This window comes from Sinocyclocheilus anshuiensis, unplaced genomic scaffold, assembly GCF_001515605.1.
Source record: "Sinocyclocheilus anshuiensis isolate Anshui unplaced genomic scaffold, SAMN03320099.WGS_v1.1 scaffold38, whole genome shotgun sequence".
Lineage (NCBI taxonomy): Eukaryota > Metazoa > Chordata > Actinopteri > Cypriniformes > Cyprinidae > Sinocyclocheilus > Sinocyclocheilus anshuiensis.
Genome location: NW_015544213.1, coordinates 3,514,358 through 3,529,751, shown reverse-complemented (window position 1 = coordinate 3,529,751; position 15,394 = coordinate 3,514,358). Strand labels below are relative to the sequence as shown.

Sequence of the window (15,394 nt, the reverse complement as noted above, 5' to 3'; positions counted from 1 at the left end):
TGTGTCTGTGTGTCTGTGTGTCTGTGTGTCTGTGTGTCTGTGTGTGTCTGTGTGTGTGAGAGAGAGAAAACACCACCCTCTTAAGCAGTGCTCGACTAATCACTCTGACACTGGACTCAATGGCGGGGTTAATGGGGTCTGTCTTTCTCTCTGGACGTCCTGTCATGTAAAGACTGAGAGTGTTTCACCAGAAGCTGCTCAAGAATCTCCATCTGTGAGAGCTAAAGGTCATTAAAGCCATTAAAACCAAATCAGTCAGAACTTTAAGACTGGTCTATCTATATTACACATTTTGAGTAAAACAGGAATTGATTTTTTGTTACAGTACATCAGAATTTGAATGGAATATGACAAGTGAGCTGTGATAATATTGGTTAATATTTTTCACCATCCACAGAGTTAGAGAATTTCTGTTGTCTGATTATTTATTACAGAAATAGTACATTTTCTCTAGAATTACTTTCAAAATATTTTTTATAGTTTTATATTTATTTTTTAGTTTTTATATTGAGCAGTCTACACAACACTTTTTTGTTTTTCCATAATACCTCACTGTAAAAAATGTTGTAAATAAAAGAAAGATTATTTGAATGCATTTTACAAGAAAAAACTGTTTCAGTCTTTCTACTTCAAAATTTCAAGTTTAATTCAATGTGTTGATTAAAATTATTTGTGAAATTTACTAACTTAAGTTCATAGTGAAAACCATTTTTTTCAGTGCTCCTGATCTTTTCTAATAGTTTTCTTATTAAACTAAATGTTTCAGAAATGTAATCATTTAATTTTTTTTTTTTTTTTACAGAATAGTAATTAATGGGAATAATTATACCAATTATGTTATGAATTTTAGATCTCCATCTGAATATTTAGTTAATGTTATCTGCTAATAAAGTGAATCATGATGACAGATGTGCATATTGTGAGTGAATGACACTGACCTGCTTCTGATTAGTTTGAATTATATTTACACAACCGTTCAAAAGCTTGGGGTCGGTAAGTTTTCAAAAAAATATATTTTTGAAAGAAATCTCTTCTGCTCACCAAGGCTGTATCTGTTTGATCAAAAAATACAGTAAGAAAAGTAATATTGTTAAATATTTTTTCAATTTACAATATATTGATTTGAATATATTTTAAAATGTAATTTATTCCTGTGATGCGAAGCTGAATTTTCAGCATCATTACTCTAGTCTTCAGTGTCACATGATCCTTCAGAAATCATAATAATATGCTGATTTGCTGCTCAAGAAACATTTCTGATTATTATCAATGTTGAATGCAACATGACAGAAACACAAAGTGCACGTCCTCCATGTGTTTCTGTACAGTTCCCACGCCTCATATTTACCTCTTACAGAGCTGTAAACTCAGATTTGTCTGTGATGGAGGACTGAAGTGACCCCGGGGTTTTTCTCTCACATGGATCCAGTTTCTGGACGCACTCAAGCAGAACTAGATCTCCAGTGCAGCATCAGAAGAAGCTTTAGATCTGTGCAGATCCCGGTCTGTCGTCAGTGTAAGACAGGCAATGTGTCCCAGCGGGACACAACACACAACACTGGCTGGTTATACCGTTCATAAATCAGATTTCTATCAGCAAGCAGCTCCCTGTTTACTAACACGACTCCGTGACCTTTCACCTCTGACATTTGTTCAAGCCATTAGTCGTGAGATGACGATGTGTCTCCGCTCCTCAGATCTTCAGTGAGTGATGCTTTGAGCTGAACTCATGCTTTGTGTTAATGGATCTGTAAATGTCTCTCTCTCTCTCTCTCTCTCTCTCTCGCTCTCTCTCTCTCTGTGGGTGTTCTGTGTCACTTCTGCATTTCTGTCACTGGTTCTGGTCTCATTCAGACCCAATCAGATTCTCTTTATTAACCTCTAACTAGTGGACAGATGCATTTTTAACCAATGAGGCTAGGTGATGAACTTTGACCTTTCTCATAATCCTGTGTGACTTCTCTTTATATGCCATTGTGTTTATGAGCACAGATTGCATCTAGAAAATCTACATTTTATTATTATTATTCCAGGTGATGCAGACAGGTAAAAAAAATAAATAAATTAATAAATTAAAAAAAAAAATATATATATATATATAGTAAAGTAGTAGTAATTTCTTAATAGTTCATACATAGTTTATTTTAACTGTAATTCATTCTAAACATTTCATTCCCCCATTAGAACAAAAATATTTATGTATTTATTAATTTATACCAAGTTATCCAGACCGTTTATATATATATATAATTCTTGTAAATACTAGTATTACAGTATACTACTACTACTACAATATTACTAGTATACATATATATAATATATATTCCAGGTGAACCAGACAATGTCTAATTCATTCAAAATATATAAATGACTTTATTAAAAAAATTGAACATTGCATTACAGTATTTTTATATATAATTTTTTAATACTAGAAGTTATTCATTTAAATTTTTAATTAATTTTAGCTTAAGTGTTAGTAATTGTCATGTACTTTTTAAAAATGTTTTCAAGTTTTTTTATGTATTTCTAAATAGTTTTAATTTGTTTAGTCTTATTTATTTTTAGTTTTTAGTTTTATTCAGTTAGTAGTTTTAGTGCTTAAAAGTTGTCGGTTAATTCCCAAGACAACATTTCTAATTTTCATATATATTGATATTTTCCACTTTTTGTTGACTTCACTGACACACACTGAACTGGAAAGCACCTTCTCGATCTTGCCAGCTCTAATCTGATTCGCCAACTTTGTGCAATTTCCTGAAATAAAAGCATGATTAGTCCACTGGGAAATGAAGTGGTTTGAACAAGACACAGCGAATGCTTTTGAGGATCAAATAACCTGCAGATTGTCAGGCTGGCGGCATCAAATCTCTCAAATTCAGAAGAAAAGCAGCACTGAAATAGCAACATATTAAAGATTTGAAGTACTTTCACTAAATGATATAATTATAGGGCATTTTGAAAGTCAAGTATGTTTTAAAAGAACACGCAGTGTGTTTATGTGATCATTTTGCCGGCGGCTGCAGTTTCATCTTCACCTGCAGAATCCATGAAATCAAGTGTTAGAGACACAATGACGGGCGTACGACAAGCTCAAACATGTACACACACACACACACACACACACACACACACGCGTCTCGTATCGTCTGTCTGCAGAAAGCTGTGTGCTTGTGTATTCAATCTGTTTGATGTTCATCTGTGTGGTTTCATTGTTCTGTGTGTGTGAAAGTAAAATTTCAGATAAAACATTTTATTTATGCAGAGCTGTGACGGTACCACTTGTTCATACTTCATTACTAAAGCTAAAAAATAAAATAAAAACTAAGAACTAAAACAAACGTTGACTGAAATAAAGTAAAAATGTAAAACGTATTTTATTTCAGCTATAGTTGCCAAGTTTAGTTTAACGTGATGTACTAAAATAACTAAAACTGAAATAAAAATGTTAAATAATATACACATATTTAAAAAAAAAATTTAATTAAAATGAAAAATAGAAAAAATAATTAATTCAAATTATTAATAAAACTATAATAATGTATTCAATGGTACTTTTTTAGTAATTTTGTTATGTGATTTGTCATATTTGCTAAATACATTTCTAAATAAATTTCCAAATGGTTCTAATTTGTTAATTTCAGTTATTTTTCAGTTATTTCTTAGTTTATTTCAGTTTTAGTTTTATTTCAGCTAGCAATTTTATTCACTTGTAATTTTCTTTATGTTTAAGTTTTTCATTTAATATATAATTTAATTTGATTTCAGCTTTATTTCAATGGATGATTTGGATGATTTTGCTTAGTTTTTGCTAAAGTGTTAGTTTTAGTTAATTATAACAACATGGTTTAATGTGATGTACTAAAATAACACAAACTAAAACTGAAATAAAAATTAAAAACTATATAGATTTTTTTTTTTAACTAATAAAATGACAAAAACAACTGAATTAATAAAACTTAAATACCGTGAAAACTTAAATGAAATTGGAAAATAAAAAATTACTAATTCAAACTATTAACAAAAACTATAATATATATATATCAGTATATCAGTAATACTAAAACAGCACTAAAATTATGTTAATACAAAATATCAATAGATTATTTTAAACAGTGATGGTATTATATATATTATTTTAATGATATAAATTTTTTTTTGTAATTTTATTTGCTTTTGTCATTTTTATTGGTTTTTTTTAGTTCTAAATATTTCCTTTCAGTTATTTTTTCAGAACTAATAATTCAAACTCAATTATACTAACACCATGTCTACACCGGATGCAAGCGGTGCGACGCAACAAAAGAACACATTAGAATCAGTACAAATCCCCAACAGTAAACTGATGCCTCCTTCTATTTATAACGTACTGACACAAAGTACAGATGATTTAATTGTGGCTTTGTCATGTCCAGTGTAGACAGCCTTCAGCTGTTGTGGTGCGACACGATAACTGTCGCCTCCAGTGAAGACACGGTGTAAAAGAGCACTGGTTCATACTTAGCTATAATTTACTGGAAAAACTGTGTCTGGAAGTGACAAATGCTCCAGTTTGGAACAATCAAGAACATCTCCGGTTGGAGAAATGATTTATAAATGATTTTTTTTGTCAGTCATTATAATTAGCTTTATATACAGTATACATAAACAGTAAACGTCTGTGGTGTGTGTGTGTGTGTGTGTGTGTGCTGAGCTCTCACCTGACGTGTCATGTGATTCCAGACTGCTCGTCAGATGTGGCTCTGCAGGTGATGACATCACGTTGCCAGGGGAAACGCTCCTGTGTGGTCCGTGCCTCGACACAAGAGTTTGGCGACCCTTGTTACCACGGCACCCACAAATACCTCAGCATCATCCACACCTGCGGTGGGTTACACACCTCAACACGTCGCCTGTGTTACAGCACTCATCCTGATACACCATTATTAACTGTACTACACTGAGAAACGGCTCACTCTGTGTTTTTTTTATTTTTTTGCTGCAAACCATGTCTGAGCAATGAAATATAAAGTTGTTATTATAAAGTGATGGAGATATTTTTGATTGCTTAATTGATTTGGCATTAGAACAAAATATTTAAAATGTATAATATTTACAAAAAAACATATAAAAATTTTATTTTTATAAATTACACAAATATGAATTATTTCAAATTATAAATATATGATATATTATAATAATAAAGCTTATCGTGTGTTGCTTTCAATGATTTTATGACTAAAAGTATTGTTTGATCATGTTATTTATTAATAAATAAAAAACATAATATACAAATAAATAAAATATAATAAATAAATATGATTAAATTATTATTATTTTTTAATTAGAACAAAAATATTTTAAATGTAATATAATAAAGCTTTTCATGTGTTGCTTCTAATTAATTATTTTATGACTAAAACAACAGAAATACACTGAAAGTATTGTTTATTCATATCTAAAATGTTTTCTTTATCTAAAATTCTAATCTAAAAATAAATAATTAATATGTTAATATGTTATAAAACAAATCTAAATATTAATTGCAATTAATTAGTAAATTACAATTTCTTTATTTTTTTAATTAGAACAAAAACAAATTTCTCTCAAATTACGAATATCTGGCAGCCTTTAATATTTTTGTAGTCTGCCCTAAATTATGAAAATTTCACTCATGCCACATTTTTATTACATAAAATGTTTGAAGGAATAAGAGTAAAATGTGGCTAAATGTTGAATTAAAATGAGCTCAAAACTCATTTTCTGAGCTACATTGTAACAGTTTTCTTAGAATCACTCAAATACAAATGATTCTTAAATGACCTGTTCTGTGTTACCTGAACATGATTTTATACAATTACTGTAACGCACATGACTAAATTTACAGAGCTATGAGTTTCTCCTCTGCAGTTAGAGACATTGTTCAAACACTAGAGTGCAGCGATCACTCATTCTGAACCTTTACAGCTGGACTATTCATGATTTCTCTTGTGTGTGTGTGTGTGTGTGTGTGTGTGTGTGCGCGTGCGTGTGTCTGTCTGTGTGTTTGGTATTAGTATGCCTGTAGTAGAAATCCTGTGCTAAAACACTATTTGAACTCTATATAAACTCTAGTTTATAACTTGGAGTTAGAGATTTGTCCAGATCACTTACCCTCACTATTGAGTGAGCTATAATAACACTGTTTTTGTGTCAGTATTATCAGTTGCAGTAATACTGTGTGTGTTGATCGTTCTGCAGGGTTTCAGGATTTCTTTTTTAATCAGTCCAAAACCCACATCCAGACCAGACATCAGAACAGTTCATCTGTCTGTCTAAATACATGTCACAGACTATAAAGGGTTGTGTTTCTGTACTTTTACAAATGGTTCTTATTGCAGTCATAGTTATGGTGTTTAGGAAGCGTGTGGTTTGGTTGTGAAAACAGACAGAAGAGAGTGTGTTTGTTTAAGAGCAGAGGTCAGCTATGATTTCAGATGGAAAACCAAACTCATATGCTCATGTGTGAGTGATTGTGAGGATTTAATGACGTTGATTGAACATATAATCATGGAATCTAGTTTTTCGACGGTTAGGATGTTACAGTAAGATAAAAGCAAGTTTCTCAGCTTTCCGTGTGCTTTCAGTTTGCGTGTGTTTATGCTTCAAATCAGATGAATGTAGTTTTTTTGTAGGTTTTCAAGGTGATTGAATGTCAGTTAGGCCCGACCGAAACTTTCCTTGTACTCAAATTAACTATTTCTTCTCCCAGAAATCTGATAAAACACCAAGTCTCCCTTGAGGAGTCAAAGCTTAAAAAAAAAAAATAAAATAAAATAAAATATTTATTTATTTATTTATGAAATATTTATTTAGAATAATTAATATATGAATAAACTATTTTAGTGTATTTCTGTTATTTTAGCCATTAAATAAATCATTAAAACACACAAAGCTTTATGATATTATACATTTTATTTATTAATTATTTCTAAATTAATATTTTATATAAATGATTGTAACATAAATATTTATTTATTCATTTGTTTTATATATTAAATTTGTTTATTGTATGTATTTACTTATAAATTAATAAATAATATTAATATATATATAAATATGTTATAAATAAATTAATATATTTATTTATAAGTAAAATAAATATATTAATATAATACATATTTATTGTAAAATAAATATAAATATTCATTTAAATAATATACTGTTCTTAATTTTTTTATTAAAATGTATTATTAAATATTTTATAAAATAATAATAAAAAAATATTCAGGAAGAGTTTTTGACCCGTTTCCTGTCTAATTTCTTGTAAATGACAACTATCTGAATCAATAATATTTATAAATTATTATAAAATACTTATATATTATGTATATACAATATTTGCATTTATTTACTCGTTTTGTGTTTGTTTAAGAGCAGAGGTCAGCTATGATTTCAGATGGAAAACCAAACTCATATGCTCATGTGTGAGTGATTGTGAGGATTTAATGACGTTGATTGAACATATAATCATGGAATCTAGTTTTTCGACGGTTAGGATGTTACAGTAAGATAAAAGCAAGTTTCTCAGCTTTCCGTGTGCTTTCAGTTTGCGTGTGTTTATGCTTCAAATCAGATGAATGTAGTTTTTTTGTAGGTTTTCAAGGTGATTGAATGTCAGTTAGGCCCGACCGAAACTTTCCTTGTACTCAAATTAACTATTTCTTCTCCCAGAAATCTGATAAAACACCAAGTCTCCCTTGAGGAGTCAAAGCTTAAAAAAAAAAAATAAAATAAAATAAAATATTTATTTATTTATTTATGAAATATTTATTTAGAATAATTAATATATGAATAAACTATTTTAGTGTATTTCTGTTATTTTAGCCATTAAATAAATCATTAAAACACACAAAGCTTTATGATATTATACATTTTATTTATTAATTATTTCTAAATTAATATTTTATATAAATGATTGTAACATAAATATTTATTTATTCATTTGTTTTATATATTAAATGTGTTTATTGTATGTATTTACTTATAAATTAATAAATAATATTAATATATATATAAATATGTTATAAATAAATTAATATATTTATTTATAAGTAAAATAAATATATTAATATAATACATATTTATTGTAAAATAAATATAAATATTCATTTAAATAATATACTGTTCTTAATTTTTTTATTAAAATGTATTATTAAATATTTTATAAAATAATAATAAAAAAATATTCAGGAAGAGTTTTTGACCCGTTTCCTGTCTAATTTCTTGTAAATGACAACTATCTGAATCAATAATATTTATAAATTATTATAAAATACTTATATATTATGTATATACAATATTTGCATTTATTTACTCGTTTATATATTTTCTATATTACAATTGTTTAATTAATTAATTAATGTATTTGTTTACTTTAAAATGTATTTGTAAGCATGTTCATTTATCGAACTAAAATAATTATAAAAAATATTTTTTAAGAAATATTATTTATATATTTTATGTATAAAAGGCATTTTATAAAATACTATTTTTATATTTTATTTGTAAAGTTGTTAAAGCAAAAGGTATACGAGTAACGCTAAGTAAAGCATTTTTCTTCAGCAGTGAAAACGGAGAAATGTGATGATTGTGATGAATTGTGGATAGATTGCAGGTTATGAGGTTCATATTGGTGGCTCCATTAGTGTAACTGACAGAGAATTTGAGTTAAATGAGCATGACTAATGTCTTCAAAACCACTGACAGCATTCAGCTCAGGAGAAATGGACAGAAACCAGTCGGATCATGTGACCCGAGAGAGCGAGCGGAGGTGTTTTGGTCTATTGCGGCACACCATTGCCCTTAAAAGGCAGTGAATTTGATTGGCTGTGCGACCCAAACACACGGTGCCAGCGCTGTTTGCACATGCTCAGATCAGTTCCATGATTTCTGTGTTTGATATTTTGAAAGTTACAAGACACTTGGAGGAGCTGAAGAGATTTATTTCCTGTTTGGAAGTGCGGCAGTGTTTTAGAGAGAGCACAGCATGCTGGGATACCGGCAGTGTGAGGGCAGCATGTTCAGGTCAGAGGTCAGAGGTCAACTACATAGCTGCGGATCAGCCAATAAGAGAGCAGCAGGCTTTAATCCAGCACTGACTGTGTCAAACGCCACACAGGAGGATTGTGTGAATGTTTGTGCGCTGATCGGCTCTCGTGGCCGTTTTTGGCCTCCTGATTGATTTTCTTGGGTCTGAAATATTCACGATGTCATTTATAAACTTTTTACACACACTTAACTGTTTTAAACTGGTCATGTAGAATGTGCAATGAAGAAAGTTAAGATAATCCATTGGTCACTTTTGAAAATATATACAAAGGCTTTCAAACTTCACAAAAAGATTCAAAAGCATCACAAAAGTGGTCCATATGTATTTCAAGTCTTCTGAAGTTATGCAATGTTATCTTATGATGAACAAACTGAAATGTAAGTTGTTATTCACACAATCGTCCCCTCCAGTGAGCTGCTAATCATTCAGTGAGATTCGTGAAAGAATCATTAAGTCCATTCATCTCACTTGTGAACTGAATCAACGGATTCATCACTCAAAAGAATGATTCGTTCACAAATGCTTCTCTCACAGTGTCATTTTAGTATTATTTACATACTGTTATAGTATTTAATATCTTTTATTTTTATATTTTCAGTTTTCAATTTAATTTAAGTTTTAGGAATTTTGTTATCAGCTTTCGCCATTTTAATTAGTTTTTTATATTTCTATTTAGCTTTAATTAGTTGGTTGCCAAGGCAACGTTTTTCATCTTTATTTACTTTTTGTAAGTTTTTATAAGTTTTTCATCTAATATTCATAGTGCTATTTTAGCATTATTTATATACTAGTATTTCATATTTTGTATTTAATATAGTATTTCATATATTGAATTAGCTTTTATTTTTATATTTTCAGTTTTCATTTTAATTTTAAGTTTTAGCAATTTTGTTATGTGCTTTTATAGTTTTTTTTATTTATTTTTTTTATTCTATATAGCTTTCATTTATTTAAGTTTTGGTAATTTTAGTACTCTAACTTATTTCATTTCAGTTAGTTGCCAAGGCAACATTTCTAACTTTCATTTAATTTTTGTACGTTTTTCATATAATATTCACAGTGTCATTTTAGTATTATTTCTATACTGTAGTATTATTTCTATGCAGTTGGAATCAGCTTCCAGAAGAGATCAGATGTGCTAAAACATTAGTCACATTTAAATGCAGACTCAAAACTCATCTGTTTAGCTGTGCATTTACTGAATGAGCACTGTGCGATGTCCGAACTGATTGCACTGTATTTTATGTATTTAGGTTTATGTATTTTAAACCTCTTAAATCAATTTTTTAATCATTTTCAAAGTTTTTAAATTCCTTGTTTTATTGTTGTGATTATTTTCTTTCTTTTCTTTTATGTAAAGCACTTTGAATTTGTGTATGAAATGTGCTATATAAATAAACTTGCCTTGCCTTGCCTTGCCTATACTATTATAGTATTTAATATTTTGAATGAGCTTTTATTTTTTTATATTTTCAGTTTTCATTTTAATTTTAGTTTAAGTTTCAGGAATTTTGTGCTTTTGCCATTTTTATTACTTTTTTATATTTCTGTTTAGCTTTAGTTCATTTTTATTTCAGGTTTAATCATTTTAGTATTTTAACTTAAACTTATTTTATTTCATTTAGTTGCCAAGCCATCATTTCCTATTTTGTTTTATCTAATATTTATATTTTATTTAATTTTTGCTTCATTTCAATTAAAGAAAACTTTTTTTAATAGTTTTAGATTTAGTTTTAGTTTTAGTTAACAAGTACAGTGCTGTTCTCTCATGAAATCTTTAAAACGAGCTAGAACAGATTTTCAAAAACTACATTTTGGTCTGTTTCTCACACAAAATTATCATATGACTTCAGAAGACTTAATTATAGTGCACAAATCATATGGACCACGCTCGTTTTATTGTCCTTTTTAAACCGTGAAAGCTTCAGTCACCATTTATTGTAATTGCATTAAAAAGAGCAACCAGCACAATTCTTCAAACTTTCTCATTTTGTGTTATAAGGATGAAAAGAAAGTCATACAGGTTTGGAACGACATACAGTAAGGGTGAGTAAATGATGGCAGACTTTTCATTTTTAGGTGATCTGTCCCTTTAATTTTAAATTGGCTGTGTTTTTCCTTTCTGGATTAAAATCAAAGAAACATCAGAGTGAGCGAGAGAAAGAGAGAGGGAGAGATCAAAGATCCAGAGCCACAATCTCCACTGAATGAAGCTCTAATGTCATTTCCTGTTGCTTTTTGTCTGGCTTTGTCTCACACACACTGACTCAAACCTACACGCCCCCTCCAGCGCAACTCCAGCCCCTCTCACCGCCTGTGTGTGTGTGTGTGTGTGTGTGTGTGTGTGTGTGTGTCTAAGAGAGAGAGAGTGGGTGAGAGAACGAGAGAAAAGTCAGAATAAATCTTTGTAAAAATGTGTGTCTCCATGTTCATGGAGGTGCTCAGTGCTGCTCTCTCGCCGGAGAGAAAGCCGTGAATCAGGAGACACGAGCTGAAGGAAGAAAGGCAGGAGGTCACAGGAGATTCTTGAGGAGTGTCGTGGAGTTTTGTTTCACGGCTCGAGCGTCTGTGTGCGGCTCTGAACACACGTGAGCACAGGTAGACGCTGACCGGAGGACAGACGGAAAGAGAAAACAGGAGAAATAGTGTGAGGAACAGATTTCCATCATGTGTTCGTAAGTGTGCTTCTGATTTTTATACACTCTGAGGGATTTTCCTTCATAAAGTGACAGTTTGAGAGGGTTTGAATGTGTTAGACGTGTTCACTAAAGCATCACCAGTACTATTACTCACAGAAGTTGGTGATTTGAACAAACCTTATAAAATGAGCCACTGTATTTTGGTGCCTAACTGGTCTTTCTATGGACATGAACGATGATTGTGGACTCTTTTTATGTAAACAACCACCTAGCAACCACCCAGAACATCCTAGCAACCGCATAGCAACATGTTCCAACTGACACACGCACATGTTTACTTGGCTTTAGCAAACATCACTTTGACCCACATTTATTTGACTTTTATTGTTTTACAAAAGCTAATTAAATGAATACAGGCTAAGCCAAACCCTTACCGTAATCCTTTCTGCTATATATATTATAAAGAACTTTTTTATTCAGCAAGATTTATTTAAATTGAACATTAAATTATAATGTATTTTATATATGCATATAGTTATCATATAAAGCATATTATATAAATATATTTATTTGAAACAATTCTAGTTGAAATAATTGAAAACATTCTATTCATCAAAGAAACCTAAAAAAATGTTTTCCACAAACATATGAAGCAGCACAGCTGTTTTCAACATTGATAACAATAAGAAATGTTTCTTAAGCAGCAAATCAGCATATTAGAATGATTTCTGAAGGATCGTGCGACACTGAAGACTGGAGTAATGATGCTGAAAATTCAGCTTTGATCACAGGAATAAATTATATTTTAGAAAAATATTCAAATAGAAAACAGTTCTTTTAAATTGTAATAAATATTACTGTTTTTACTGTATTTTGACCACATAAATGCAGCCTTGGTGCACATTAAAAACACGTATTAAAATCTTAAATCCATCTGCTTATACTGACTGTGTTTGTCTATGATTGTGTGTTGTTGTGTAGAATTGTGTTATGATCATCTATAACAGTTGTTCTCAGCTTTAAATGGCCCCCAACTCCATTAATATCCCCAGCATGTGTGTGTATTTGTGTGTACAGTATGTGTTCATGAGACTCTCAGCCCTAGTGAAAAATTTAAGGGGGTCTGAATACTTTCCGTACCCACTGTATGTGGATTTATTGGCCAGACTCGTGCCTGTTAACACTAATTTGTCGGGAGTGAGAGTTTGGCGCTGGTTTTCACCAAACAGAGCAATAGAATTCGCAGCTTTATTTTTAATCATGTGAGATGCGAGCGCAGCGGGTGTGCGCTTATTAAAACTGCTCACTGTAAACAGAGGCTTTGAGTTTGCGTTTCCCTCACAGATATGAACCGTGTTTGTGTTATGAGATCAATCCACTTTTATAACCTTCAGCTCACACGTGTTTCATTTGTATTTAATTTTTCAAGGGCCTGTGTTGCAGTCAGTACACCCAAACTAAGGCTTTTATGATCAGTTGATAATGTGTGTGTGTGTGTGTGTGTGTTATTTCTGAAGATTTACTTCAGGAATAAGCTAGTCTTCTGTTCTGCAAGCAGGTACATTCATAACTGAACCAGTTTAGACTTGTTCGAGAGCCGGGTTATTTTTGAACCACTGAAGCCAGTTAAAAATGGCCCAACCAGACAATCAGTCATTCAGTCAGTGAAATTACTAGTACACGGGTTACTGTAAGTGAACCGGATGATATACAGATCAGAGTTTCTCTGTTCATATTTGGTAGAGTTTAAGGGTTAAATATTTCTGATGTAACTGCACTGATACTCTCAGATGAGATCTGAATTTGAACTGAATTGTGCTGGTTAATGATACTTTGCAACACTGACATTATTATTGAACTGAATTGAATCAACATTGAACTGAATTGAGCTGAATTATGACACTATTGTCTTTTTTAGAGCTGCTTTGTAACTAAATTGTATTTGTTTCAGAATTAATGTTTTTTACAGCATTAACAAAGCTGCTTTGAAACAGTCAATCATATAAAGCGCTATATAAAAATAAATGACTTAGCTTACATTTCATACTCATTTTAACTCCTTGCTATTAGATATTGTGTATATGCATCTTATTGAAGATTCTGGGTTTTATTTGTAGACCGGAAGACACTAGTTTAAATCTTCCTGGAGGATTTTCCTCTGAACGCTGCTGTTTTAACCTGGAACTACTTTAACACAATCAGACTTTTGACTATTTTCCATTGCAGATTAATCTGGCCATGAATTATTTGATTTCAGTTATTTCTATTTTTGTTATTTAAAAATTAGAATAAATGTTAACAGAAATATAAAAATAAAAAGTATTTAAAAAAATTATTTCAGGTAGTTGCCAAGGCAACATTTCTCATTTCTAAAAAAATAAAAAATAAATGTTAACTGAAAAAAACATAAACATATTTTATTTCAGTTAGTTGCCAAGACAACATTTCTAATATATGTTATTTAAAACTAAAATAAATGTTAACTGAAATAAAATAAAATATGAAAAAAAACAAACGTATTTTATATCAGTTAGTTGCAGGCCCGGAGGCCCAGAGTTTTCACTGAGGGTGCTTCTTAAATTAGGCGTTCCCTTTATAATCACTAAAAGCTGTCACTCATCTTAGTTCATCACGATCTCACAAAGTTACATTATAATCAATGAAGTTCTCTATGCTGCACAATCATCTCTTATTTACATTGCGTCTACACTTTGTTATAATGAGTTGATTTGTGCTGAACTCAACACCTGAACAAAAACTGCGGCGATTTGAGCGGTGAGTGAATTCTAACTTAAAAACCTCTGATTGGCTGTTGGGTTCAATAAATCAACAGATATGTCTGTGATTGTCTACATCGCTCAACGCTGCAAAAGATGTTGAAATAGAAACCGATCTCCAGAGTGCGAACCATAAAGCACTGGATAGTTTGCCACATCTGCAATGAAATGCCATTATTACATCATTAACTGAGGGTGCTATTGATTTTTTGATGCTATTTTTTAACCCCCATTAGCACCCCGTAGAACCGGGCCTGGTTAGTTGCATTTCTAAATTTCATTTTGTTTAAGCTGAAGTACAATAATTAAAGGGGTCATATGACGTTGCTAAAAAAAGAACATTATTTTGTGTAATGAAATGTGTATGCGGTTTAAGGTTCAAAAAACACATTGTTTTCCACATACTGTACATTATTGTTTCTCCTCTATGCCCCGCCTTTCTGAAACACGTCGATTTTTACAAAGCTCATCAGTCTGAAAAGCGAGGTGTGCTCTGATTGGCCAGCTATCCAGTGCGTTGTGATTGGCCGAATACCTCAAGCGTGTGACGGAAATGTGCGGCCGCAACAACAATACTACAGCGAGAATAAAAGTTACGCCTTCTTTCTTTGTGTGAACATTTGTGCGGCGTTATGCAAATCTTCCCACATCGTGACGTAGACATGTGGGGGCGTGTTTAAAGGTGACATATCATGAAAATTTTCCAGGTTTTTTCCAGGACTTTTCCAGGTTTTAAGTGCTATAATCAGGTCCCCGGTGCATCTAGCAACCAAGGAAACATGAAAAAGATTAATCTAGTAACTTTGTTTTGGTAAGCCTTTTTCTGCAAGCGTCTGGAAAAACGAGCGCGTCTGATTTCACTCCCTTGGTGACGTGGCAAAGGGATCTCATTATAATATTACCGCCCCTTA

The 15,394-nt window shown here is 31.2% G+C and overlaps 1 protein-coding gene across 1 annotated transcript in view; it reads left to right on the top strand.

The window, feature by feature from the left end:
* The window catches only part of LOC107697122 (protein eva-1 homolog C-like), a 45,784-nt gene that overhangs the window by 18,276 nt on the left and 12,114 nt on the right, over positions 1-15,394 (top strand). Inside the window, exon 5 of the mRNA XM_016497762.1 lies at positions 4,720-4,863. Within this exon, the coding sequence (XP_016353248.1) occupies positions 4,720-4,863 (144 nt within the window). The remainder of the gene's footprint in view (positions 1-4,719; positions 4,864-15,394) is intronic.